This window comes from Nannobrachium achirus (genome assembly GCF_963921795.1).
Source record: "Nannobrachium achirus genome assembly, chromosome: 7".
NCBI lineage: Eukaryota > Metazoa > Chordata > Actinopteri > Myctophiformes > Myctophidae > Nannobrachium > Nannobrachium achirus.
Genome location: NC_137816.1, coordinates 19,869,980 through 19,882,854, shown reverse-complemented (window position 1 = coordinate 19,882,854; position 12,875 = coordinate 19,869,980). Strand labels below are relative to the sequence as shown.

Sequence of the window (12,875 nt, the reverse complement as noted above, 5' to 3'; positions counted from 1 at the left end):
GGATGGGTTAAATGCGGAGGACAACGTTCCCCACAGGGATCAATACATTGTAACTTAAAAGTGAATGGCTCCCCTTTTCATAAAAATGTGAATGGTCCCAAAGTGAGGGCTTTCTGAGCCAAAATGTAATAGACACAAGTCATTAGTCAGTCATTAGCCGAAACCATCTGTTGTAACATGCATTTTGTTTTAATATCTGTTATTTTCACAGAACACAATTTAGCTAAAAAAAGTTAGTGACTGTATATGAGGCCAGTGGGGTGTTCTAGATTTCTTTTTGAGGGCATGGTATAATCTACTAACCGTGGCCACTGGCCATTCCTGTGGCCAGCGCGAGGGCATACAGTTTTTCTATTTTCTTTTTTACTTCACAGCATACTATGTATACCCCGTATCACGGTAGAACACACCACTGTATGAGGCCCAATCTTGGCATGCATTACAGTATATTGAGGATGAATGGTATGTATTATAATCCACTGGTTTTCAATCTATGAGCCACAAGGGTATTGCAAGTATTTTTCAGTTTAAAATGTTATTTTATTTTCATTTTAATTGTTTTCCGTTTCCTTTTCTGTCAAAAATAGCAGATCTACAAGCTCACAACATGCTGTGTCATGAGCCTCACACCACATTGTGAGTTTGTAGATAGCCTATCTGTCACATGACAAAGTATAGGGCTTAAAATGTTTTTTATTTGATTCTTTTATAAATTGAACCGTGGCTACTACAGTACAAGTGCCTGTGCTAATATGGTGAATACATTTCACTGTATTGTCAGTCGTTCCTGCTGAATAACTTTGTGTTTTGAGAGTGAATGAAATGACGGCTGTCAACACATGTCGGCTGCAGTCCATATCTGGCCAACAGCAGGGAATCAAAGCAGAGTAACAAAGGACCCTTCAAAGGCCTCGCCGTGTATACACCAGGTTTGCAATGTGCAGAGCGTCGCGCTAATGTCGATTAAAAAGACCGGCACATTTTCCCTCATCCTGCATGATTTAAGACACCACCGGCTTTTAGCGGCCTCGTTAGAATATTCCTCAGACCGAAATATATATCTTTTGTTAACGACACTGACATTCTCATAGAATAATTTACAGCCTTGATGGGGAAAAGAGAAATATGGTCCGTTGTGGCGCAAACGGACAGAATCTGCAGTTACATTTAGAATTCAATGAGGTGTTGAACACTCGTCTCCTGAACTCAGAGGAAAACTGATGAAGCCAATTAGCAGGAAACCTCCGCTGCAGGCTAGCAGACAGAGGCCGAGGAGAGAAGTTCATTGATAATCATCAAAAACCATGTGATACACCCCCATGTTTCATTAAATATACAACCACACACACACACACACACACACACACACACACACACACACACACACACACACACACACACACACACACACACACACACACACACACACACACACACACACACACACACACACACACACAGACTCTCAGCCTTGATCTAAAATGGAGCGAGATGAGAGGAGAAAGAAATATAGAGACGGAGAGGGAGAGAAAGACAGATGAAGGGGAATAAAATCAACCCTCAACACTTTAAAAGTAATGATTTGATCGTCATCAAAATACCTCTTAAGGATAATTCATAGTTAGTCACTTGACCCAGTTTAGAATGACATAATGACATATTATTTCAATGGGCAGCAGTCCATAAAAGGACCTATGGAGGAGGCTAAGCAAGCCTTACACATCCGTAGGAGATTGTATGGTCTGTATTGGATATTGATAATATTACTGCAATAAAATGTTTGGGCATGTCATTATACAGGTGAGACTTTTCAGAACGTTTCAAAATTTGAGAAAATAGCAGATCTACAAGCTCACTAAGCATCACAAAAAGGTTAATAACAACAGTAGAAATATGATGATTGGTTGGCAGCAGGCCTGTATTTGAATACGTTGGATTGTCAAAGCTCAATTGCAGAGCAGACCTATACTTACAATTTTGCCATAATTGCCAACTTCCAATATGATTTTGGTCAATCAGCCTTCCCTATCCTTAACCTCTATTCTTATTTCCATTAGAAAAAGTTGAACAGTTGTTGAATATGACACGTTAAAGTATATATTTAGCTTCATTCCCACCCACCCACCTGATGTAACAGCTCCGTAACCTGGACACATCAGTCAAAAGCCGTTCTTATCAAAGGTGTCGGGTGATTTGCTCTTGAAAGCTAGCTGGATCGTACAGATATGATATAAAATATGCTCAGTAGATCACAGACCTCCTCCACCAAGGCGGAAGTTTGTCTATAATGTGTTGCAGTGTTTCTGGCACCTGGCAGGCTTAGTAGTTACTAGTTTATTAGTAGCCTAATTAGTGAGTAACTAAATATTGCACCATGAATATTTATGGCATAACTTAGTATGTTCTAACAATATATACTGCTTTGGAGTCTAAAGGCATGTGATGCACACAACTCACACAGAACAGAAAGCGCATTGCAGACTTAACAAATTAATAAAAAGCAGGGATAAATTGCTCCTTGCTTTCATTCTGTGTGTCTTTATTGTGGCTTGAAACTCTGAGTTGCAAAACCATGTGAAGCTGGTGTGGTCCTTATACACTTCTATACATATATACATAAATATATATATATATATATATATATATATATATATATATATATATATATATATATATATATATATATATAAAACTCTCACACAGGGCTTGTGCAACCCTGCACACTGCCCTACACTAAGTGGATTTATGGATGCATCGCTCTTGAAGCAGAGTCTTGTGTAAATGTCAACATCATGATACATAGACAGTGGATGTAGCCTACTGTAATATAACATCATCTCACAAAGTGCTTTGGGGAAGATGGGAAGTCAGGGTTCTTCCTTGGCCAAGGACCAACCTTTCCACCATGTTTTGTGCAAATCCGTTCATAACTGCTCAATTTATCCTGATAGCAGACAAACAGACAGACAGGCGGGTAAAGACATTACCTCTGGGGCGGCAGTGGCTCAGGGGTAGAGTGGCCGGTAGAGCGGCCGGATGGGAACCACATGGTTGCAAGTTCGATCCCGGGCTCCCCCAGAGTTAGTGTCGAAGTGTCCTTTGTTATCGTAAGGGTTATAATAAGGACCATGGCTGTGGCAGTCAGTCCACCCTTCTGTTTGTAAACCACTTTGGTCCCAAACAACATATCTTGAAATATACTTAGTGGATTGCCATAGAATGTTCTATTATCTTCTATTAATATCCCTCTAAGGTCCCTGTAAAACCGGATGACTTATTTGCGATTAATCGCACGATTAACTAGATAAATCATGCAATTAATCACGATAAAAAAAAGATCATTGGACATCACTAATTAATGTATTTCAGTTTACCTTTGAGTGCAATTTGGATCAAGCCTTATTCACATTTTGGTCCCCATCAGTCAAATACTGTTTTTTTCCCCCCTGCGATAATCAACAACGTGGATGTGGTGGTCAGACTATGAGAAAGGCAGCACATTCCCATAATGAACTGGCAGTGTAACTGCAATGCTCTGCCCTTTGAGCTATGGGAGCTATAACCTGGCAATAGACAGTTTGCTGTCTATTGAGCTACACAGAGAATGGAGCCTTACAGTAACTCTAACAGTATTAGTACCACATTCTTCCCACAGAGACCATTGCTTACACACGTATGAAAATGAAAACCTTGGTAAAAAGAAAATACTTTGCATGCTGCTGTTGTTCCACAGAGAAGCAGAACAATAACCCAGGCAGAATTTAGCATTGCGGCTAATTACAGTTCTGTGCAGAATAGAAGACAGTCAGACAGGGAGCTCAACTTGAAATGCAGAGGCTGTCACTTGACGGTAGCTAATTTCTCTGTCAATCAGATTACTATAATCAGAACATTGGTTTAAGCTGTTTTAGGACATTTCCAGAGACAATACCGCAGCGCTGGAGGGAGGAGATTTAATTACCAGCAGAGCATGTGCTGAAAAATTAATAAGTTAATTTGAGGCAGCGGCAGAAGAGAGGGGCAATGGCGGGGGGGAGAAAAAAAGAAGGTTGGAGCCAGGAGAGGCCATTATGCTATAAAACGAGTGAAGGAGACGAAGAATAAAGACCCTGAGCAATTTCATCGTCTCATTCCCCCTCTGCCCCTCAATCAGTTAATGACTTTCTCCTATAGTCACACTTGCCACACACACACACACACACACACACACACACACACACACACACACACACACACACACACACACACACACACACACACACACACACACACACACACACACACAGACCGTGTCATTTGTAGTAACACAAGTGTAAGCTAACATTAACACTACTCATGCTCAGTCAATACTCCTTGGATAAAGACTACATGGGCAATCTGCTGATTAGATATTGAGATAACTTATGTGTGGAGTGGAGAAAACAGTGGCATTAGAGGAAATCCCTCATGGGAATTAATAAAGGTTGTAAATTAGTTACTTTACTAGTTACTGCTCTCAAAAAGTAATGTTGTTACTTTACTAGTAACTGCATTATAAAATTATGTTATTTTACTTAGCTTTTTAGGCTTCAATATTTATCCTCTACTTTAATCTATTGTAGCCCACTATGATGAAAAATAGTAAATATAGGAATCATGTCTCAACAACAGCATACAGTAGGCTACCTTGAAATCAGTCTTTCTGGAGCAAGCGGCTCAACATGATCGGGAACATGCCTCCATAAACTTGCATGTGCGTTTCCGTTTGCGATCAGGAACGAGGCTCCATGTTAAATTCGGCGCAGGCATACTGGCTAAAAACCTGTTAACTAGTCACCTTACTAGTTTCAGCAAAAAAAAAAAGAGGTTGGGTTACAGTAACGCAAATGACTTTAACACGTTAGTTCCAACACTGCTGAGGATAGTGTGCCATTGAATGCGCAGTCAACTTTTGTTCGCTTATAAAAGTTGAAGGTGAAGTCCAACACATACGTATGTCCTTGAAAAGGGCCCAGGACATTGCCATCCCAACGAGCGCAACGTCTAAAATTGGTCTAACACAGTTCTAAATTTGCAAGTTTTTAGACGTCTAAACTTAGATTAGACGTCTAATAGAAGTGTAAACATCTATTAGACTTGCAAATCTAAACCTGTGTTAGACCAATTTTAGACGTTGCGCTCGTTGGGATTCTTGGCCCCTGCTGGTGTTTACTGCACCCGAACAAAGTATGAGGTCCTCTCTATTTCCCCCCCTTTCTTCCTCTTCCTCTTCCTCTACCTCTACCTGTATCTCTCTCTCTCTCTCTCTCTCTCTCTCTCTCTCTCTCTCTCTCTCTCTCTCTGTGTTCTTCTCTCTCTGCATCTCTCCATATTCATCTCCATGTCTCCAGCCCTGTCATTCTATCTCTCTCTTGGCCTCAACATGACAATTGTGAAAGACGCGACCAGTGTTTCTATTAACTAACAGACAGGCGGCCTTGTATCACTGTGTTCTCTCGATCATAGGCTGTGTACCAAGGCTGCACTCAGTGCACCGTATGTGCCACAAAGAGAACTGTAGCTTGTATTGTGTAGTATTGTGCTGTGTTGCGTCATCTTGTGTCATGTTGTATGGTGTTGCATTATTGTGCAACAGTATGGTGCTGTGTGGCAGCAAACCTTTTTGAATCCAAGTCTCCCCTTTACCCGACTACAAAATTTTGATAAGAAAATACTCACTGCAAAAGCATACAGTATCTGCAAGTAGCTAGGCTAAGTGTCTTCTTTCTATTCAGTAACAATTGTGCTAGTCAGTTTTTGACTTAATTAGGTTCAAAGCTATACAGAGCAGCATGTGCACACACATTTGTAAATGTTTTATCATTAAACATATAACAGTAAAATCCCAGGGGTCTTCAACAGGAGGTCCGTGACCCCTAGGGGGTCCGCGGGGATACTGCAGGAGGTCCCCCGAAATTGCTTGCAAAGAAAAAAAAACTTTTATATATTTTTTTATTTCAATTTAAAAAAAGAAATGTGTCTTTAAATATAAAAAAACATGATTCTGTCTCTTGAATAGCCTGTGTACATGATTATTGTGCAATTGACAGATTGTTAGTGATATATTGATAGTATTGACATTGGTTCTCAGTTAATAAGGTATATTTGTAAATGGCAGTGGTACGGCCACTTGTACATGCATGTTTAAAATAATAAAAGCATGAATATATTAATCTATTATTTTAATAGCATAGTATTTAATGCACAATAACATGGTATGTTTATACACATGAAACACAATTTTATACATAAATATTCAATATATGTTGTAGCCCCACCCCCCCTCCCCCCTACGAGGTAGGGGGTGGGGCTCCATCTCCCCATCAGTTTGGGGGTCCCTGGCCTGAAAACGTTGAAGACCCCTGACTTATCCCCATAGAACTTCTACATGTACCCTTCCCTAGGGGTACACACATCCCCATTTGAGAAACACTGCTGTTGGTCTATGGTGTTGTATAGTTTTGTATACTGTATGCGTGTATGCTTGTGTGTGTGTGTGTGTGTGTGTGTGTGTGTGTGTGTGTGTGTGTGTGTGTGTGTGTGTGTGTGTGTGTGTGTGTGTGTGTGTGTGTGTGTGTGTGTGTGTGTGTGTGTGTCAAGAGAGCACTTATAGAGCAGGGGTATTCAACTAGATTAGGCAGGGGCCACAATAGTGCAATAACTTGAAGTGGGGGGCCACAAGACCGTGACAACAAGAATGAACAAAATGTTCATGGTTATCCGTTTCACCGTTTGTTGTGTGAAATAGGACACAACAATGGACATACTATGAACAATATGGTAACTTATTAGGGCCTGCACGGATTGATACTGCATTTGTGCATTTTGATGGTTGATAGGATCATTTCTGTGCCAGTCCTTTATAGTGCACAGGCTTGGACTTTGATATTACGGAAATAGGAAGTAGATATGTGTTCTGTGCACGGGTCATTGGCATGGAAGTGTATTTGCGGTAAGATTTTTGGAGGCAAGCTGAGAAGTTGAAGTGTTTACATGGTCGTATGAATGAAAGGTTTTTGTTTTGGGCACCCGGCTGATAAGAGCTCTTAGTATGTATTTGAAGTCAATGAAGATGGAAAAGATGGAATATTGACAAAATCCAGGTGAATTATTTCTTTGATGTAAGTGGAGGGACAGCTGGCTCGTGCTGCTTGACAACATCGTATGATTCCACTCAAGACCCAGAAATAGTTACAAATAGTTACAAGCTTGGCTATGGCCATATTTTCCAGGAACTTTCAGTCACCCCTTGAGAAAACGAATATACTGTCAAATCTTTCTCTAAACACAGCCAGTGAACAGAGCCTGTCATGATCAACATGCACATGTGTGTTTATGTATGGCACCTGGGGGCCACATGTTGCAGTTAACAGTTTTATAATAAAAATATAGAGCGATAGACACATTAAGAGATGTTGATTGTATGTGGTGCTTTTTAACACTGTTAAAACTATGGTAGAATATGGAGAAAATTGTCTAGGTTATAAATAGGCCCACTGGTCCAGTAACCTGCACCGTTCATACAGGTCAAACCCCTTTGAATGTCATGGGTTCAAATCTATCTTAGATTATTCCACATGTAACTCTCTAAGCCACCTGGAACAGGGGTTCCTAGACGTTTTCAGCTCAAGACGCAAAGAGAACGTTGTCTCACCGCGACCCAAACTTACAAAAGTACATTTATTAATGAATCACTTAAGCCCTATTTTGAAAACAGGAAAAATAGCAGATCTGCAACCTCACTCCAAGTTGCAATCGCGACACATTGTTGAGCTTGTAGATCAGAGAATCTGAAATATATTTGAAGGGGGGTGGGGGCTAAAAAAACAGAGACCCATAAAAATGAGTCTCATTATTCTCACCTCTCTCTCCCATGCTCTGTTGCAGTCCCTCCAGTCATTGTGAAGCTGTCAGAGCCCGAGCGGCGCCATGACACCTGCATTGAGTTCACGGTGCGCGGCTACCCCCAGCCCAGGCTGCGCTGGTTCTACAAGCAGAAAGAGATCACCCAGAACCAGTACATCAGAACTGAGATGGACTTCTACCAGGACTACCTGGAGGGCTGCCTCAACTTCCGGAACCCCACCCACGTTGACAACGGGAACTACACCTTAGAGGCTAGCAACGCCCTGGGGACTGTCACCAAGACGATCTACGGACACTTTCTTACAGCACCTGACTTAGGGGAGGATGGTGAGTGGAAAGTGGGTTTGGATTGGGTCAGTAAGGGCCTCTGAATGGTCCTACGTAGTGATGAAAAATACATTATTTAAATGACCATGGGGTCTGCCAGGGTTCTATACATGGTCCCCTCCTTTTTTCCTTCTACACTACATTGCTGCCAATAGCAGATCTACAAGCTAAAAATGTCTGTGAGCATGTAGATCTGCTATTTTCGCTGGATGTTCGCCTTCTATGACATGCACAGCAGAGGGATGCTGAGGTTCATGTGGTTAAGTGATAGTCACTTTATAAGTGCATTTCCAGCCACAGTATTGTCACAGTGTTCTTCTAAAGCTTAATTTATACTCAAGGGTGTCGCGTCCCCCAAAAAGAACAGATCCACAAGCAGTGCCCAGGGCTGAAAAAGGGTTCAGGCATAGTTCACAGGTATACTAAATATGCTCCTCCAGTTTATTCTTGTCCTGAAAAAGAGAGAGAGAGAGAGAGAGAGAGAGAGAGAGAGAGAGAGAGAGAGAGAGAGAGAGAGAGCGTGCGCGTGTGCGTGTGTGTGTGTGTGTTGTTATGAGGTGAAAGCCTGATTCTAGTTAGTTGCACGCTCGTGTCGTGCACAGAGAGAGGTTGGCACATTTCTCTATGGCCATTCAATATCCTAAGGTTAATTCCAGGTGTGAATTTATTGAGTTGGTGTGACTCTCTGTCTCCCTCTCTCTCTCTCTCTCTTACAGACTTAGTGGAATATGATGAGTAACAACTGTTGTTTTTCCTCTTCTCCAATTTTCCTTGTTCTGCTATTATTTTTATCCGACCAAATCACTGGAACCTACTTTATATTCAGCAGAAACTGACCAGAACTCTGACCACGGGACTCAGGGCAACTATACTAATGACAAGTTTTCCTACAGCTTTAGGTCCAAAAATCCGAACTAACACTTTAAGTATAAATCCGGCTTTAAGATTCTCTATGGATTGTTTTAATGTCTGATTATCCTAGTGGTACTGAAACATATTCCACTGCTGAACGAGTCACTCAGGATTTAACCTAATATGGAACCCTAGCTGGGAGACACCAGTCAACAGAGTATTTCTAGTTTAGGTGGTAAAGAATGTTATTTGTACTTGTAAGTAATGCATTTTCTTGAGTGAATATTATAGTTAAAGTCATATCATACTTAATGGCTGTGTTTCCCAAAGAGATCCAAAGCGGTGCTGTGTTACGCGCGGTCCTTACGAAGGCTCTGCTACGAAGGCTGACTTACGTTACGGGTGTTACCCGCAAGCGCACGTAAACGCCTCTCTCAAGACAGGCTACGCGTTGGAAACTATGTAGCCTAGGTTTATCTGGGTTTATCGCACCTTCACTACAAAGGGTGTTTAAAGGAGTTGTTCAGAAGAAAACACATATAGGGTTAAATCTGCCTTTTATCATCTTCATACCTGCTTTAGTCGATTTTTTTCATAGCTGCCCCTGTTGCTAGATTTCGGATGCCCCTGTTGCTAGATTTCGCGGGCCCTCTCATAACTAACAGAGTAGATAGTCCTTAGGGTAGTGCGGTTATTTATATAGCTTCAATGTTAGTATTTTTTTATTGGATTATGTTTACACAACGTCCTGAGACCAACCAAACCGCTGTTTTGACCTCACAGGCACCCTTACTTGTCAAACAGACGAGAAGATCCTCTGCTCCTCCCCTCCCTTTCTAGGCTCTCCTGTCCCTGCTCTGGTGCAGAGCAGAAGCCGTTTGACAAGTAAATGTGCCTGTGAGGTCAAAACAGCGGTTTGGTTGGTCTCAGGACGATCCGATAAAAAAATACTAACTTTGAAGCTAAAGAAATAACCGCACTAGCCTAAGGACTATCTACTCTGTTAGTTATGAGAGGGCCCACGAAATCTAGCAACAGGGGCAGCCGAAATCTAGCAACAGGGGCAGCTATGAAAAAAATCGACTGGTATAAAGCAGGTATGAAGGGGTATGATAAAAGGCAGATTTAACCCTATATGTGTTTTGGTCTGAACGTCTCCTTTAAGGGCGCTCCAGGTGGCTCTTTCAAACTACTGCGTAGATGGACGGATTAAAGTGAAGATAGGCCCTGTGCACAAAATCACCGCAGGCCCTCCCAGCCGCCACTTCCTTTAAAGCATTTGCAAATCACGGAGTCAACAGTCTGGCCACGCGAGACTACAGTAGGTCACACGTACCGCTGTGCTCTTGAGAACCAGCTGCTACTAATGAAGATACTGCGTAGGCTATGAAGGCTTTCGGGAAACGGGTTTGCTGATACGCATTACGCACGAGCATAAGCTACGCACGGCCAAACATGGTTTTGGGAAACCCGGCCAGTGACAATTGCTCTTGTTATGTCCTTGAGGGGTACAAAGGGAGGAATGTAGGCCTGGAGGTTTAGTCATCAGTGACAGGGATGGGTTAGGTCTAATATATCCTGATTTTATTATTGTTTATTATTACAGGGACAGTGCACAGTTAAAAGTAATTGGACCAGAGTTTATAGCAGCTAATTTGCATTTGTTGGCTGAAAACGTGCATCCTTCTCTCTCTCACACACACACACACACACACACACAAGAAAGGCAGTGCCTTTAGGCACTACAAAGCTATGACAGCTTAAGCTAGCCTTACACCTAACAACTTTGGTAAGATTGTGGACAGATTTGGGAAAGATTTCTTAAAGACTACCCCTCACACTATAAGATTTGAAAAAGACTCCCCAAAGACTGTAGGATGATTTTTCAAAGATTTCAGTTGTTAGATGTGTATGCCTCTAAAGATTTTGTAAAGACTTGTTCAAGATTCCCTTTTATTTGCTGAAATATGCCTATTATCTAGCCTTGTGTTCCTAAATTATAATATTATTATAAAGCATTAGGCTAACCATAAATGAAAATAGCCGATCTACAAGCTCAGTCACAGCGCGTCGCATCACAGTATTGCAGTATTGATACTTTTACTTGATTACTTTTTACATCACTGCACATGCAGTGCACACACACACACACACCGAGCTCCGCCTTCCTCCCCCAGCCCTCTCCTCTCTAGTTTTCTCCTCTCAGCCGGCGCAGATCAATCCTATCAACTTATTATCAACGTTGAATGTTTGGAATAATGGAAACGCGGAGAAATAACTAATAAAGGGCTGTGGTAGTAGCCGCACCAACAACGACCAGGCTGGCAGCTCAGGCAGCGTCTTTTGAGGAATAAATGGCTTGGCTTTTGGCTTGTTCTGTTTTGGTTGTAGGCTAGGCTACGTCATTGTATTCATTCAGACTCAGCCCCGATTTGTGAAAATATTAAACCAGTTTGATATTCTCGTAACAGAATCTGGCTCTCAAGTCGGGGTAAAAATCGAGTCGGACCACTACCTCACATTTAACGATTGAGTACCGACTGAGTCACGGGAGCGCGCCGCAAATAGCCTCGATTTTATTACGATTGAGAAATCTTTTCAAAGTCGTTAGATGTAAGAGGGCCTTTACAACAGAAATAGAACTTAAAAATAAAAGTCTGGGAGCAAAGATACTATAGACTAGAGAGAGAAAGAGATTTAAGGGTTCAAACACAACGTTTTAGACTCCCCACACACCTCTTACTACAGCAGGCATCAAGTGAACACTGACTGATAAGAGCCACACAGGTGCAATGCATCCTCCTTAACAATGGAGAGAGCAGCAACCAACTGGGCTCTGACACGGCTTTGTTTCAAAACCACCGTGCCTGATTTAGGGCAGCAGTTCTTAAACCTTTTAATTTCCTATACCCCCAGTTTGGTATTAAGCCACTGACTTCAATAACTCACATTTGTACACTCAAGTTACAGATTGGTAAGGATGTTCCTGCATATCAATCATTTAGCTGGGGAACCCCTTTAACCCCCTCGCGGTCCCCTGGGGGTCCCCGAATGCCAGTTTGAGAACCACTGATGGAGGCCAACGCATGGCCACTGGTCAGGTGTCATCCGTCGCGCCAACTCTACGTGACTGCATGTGGCGCGCCAACACACCGCAACCAGAAGCCCCTCCCCTTCCCTCACATAGAATGGAAGCTAACAAGATGTGCATGTGTGACCGACCCCTCACAATACACAGCATATGCCTGCGCGCTTTGTCACACGCAGAAAAAAGCAGACATGTTGTGAGCTTGTAGTTGTATTCTCTGTGCACGACACGAGCGCAACTAACTAGAATCAGGCTTTCACCTCATAACAACACACACACGCACACGCGCACGCACGCGCGCGCGCACGCTCTCTCTCTCTCTCTCTCTCTCTCTCTCTTTCTCTGGGTGCGATAGGAGTGTGGGAGATGGAGTTTGATGGACAGAACAGGGGGAGGGGAGAGCGATAGGAATGAGAGAACACAGGGAGATGAGTGGGATGGAGGTCACACAAATACCTAAGACTCTAGAGAGATAGGAGAGGAGGATGAAGAAATAAACTATGGAGAGAAGCCAAACGAAAGATGGAATGATGGAGAGGTAGAGAGAGAAAAGAGTGATAATAGGACAGGGAGAGGGAACAAATGAGGGCTGCGGGTGATAGGCCACATACATCTCCATGTGTTTGACAAACACGAACGCACGCACGCACGCACGCAACGCACGCACGCACGCACGCACGCACGCACACACGCACGCACGCACGCACGCACGCACGCACGCACG

The 12,875-nt window shown here is 42.6% G+C and overlaps 1 protein-coding gene across 1 annotated transcript in view; it reads left to right on the top strand.

The window, feature by feature from the left end:
* ntrk3b (neurotrophic tyrosine kinase, receptor, type 3b) overlaps window positions 1–12,875 on the top strand; it is a 263,519-nt gene that overhangs the window by 162,782 nt on the left and 87,862 nt on the right. Inside the window, exon 8 of the mRNA XM_080729839.1 lies at window positions 7,906–8,211. Within this exon, the coding sequence (XP_080585965.1) occupies window positions 7,906–8,211 (306 nt within the window). The remainder of the gene's footprint in view (window positions 1–7,905; window positions 8,212–12,875) is intronic.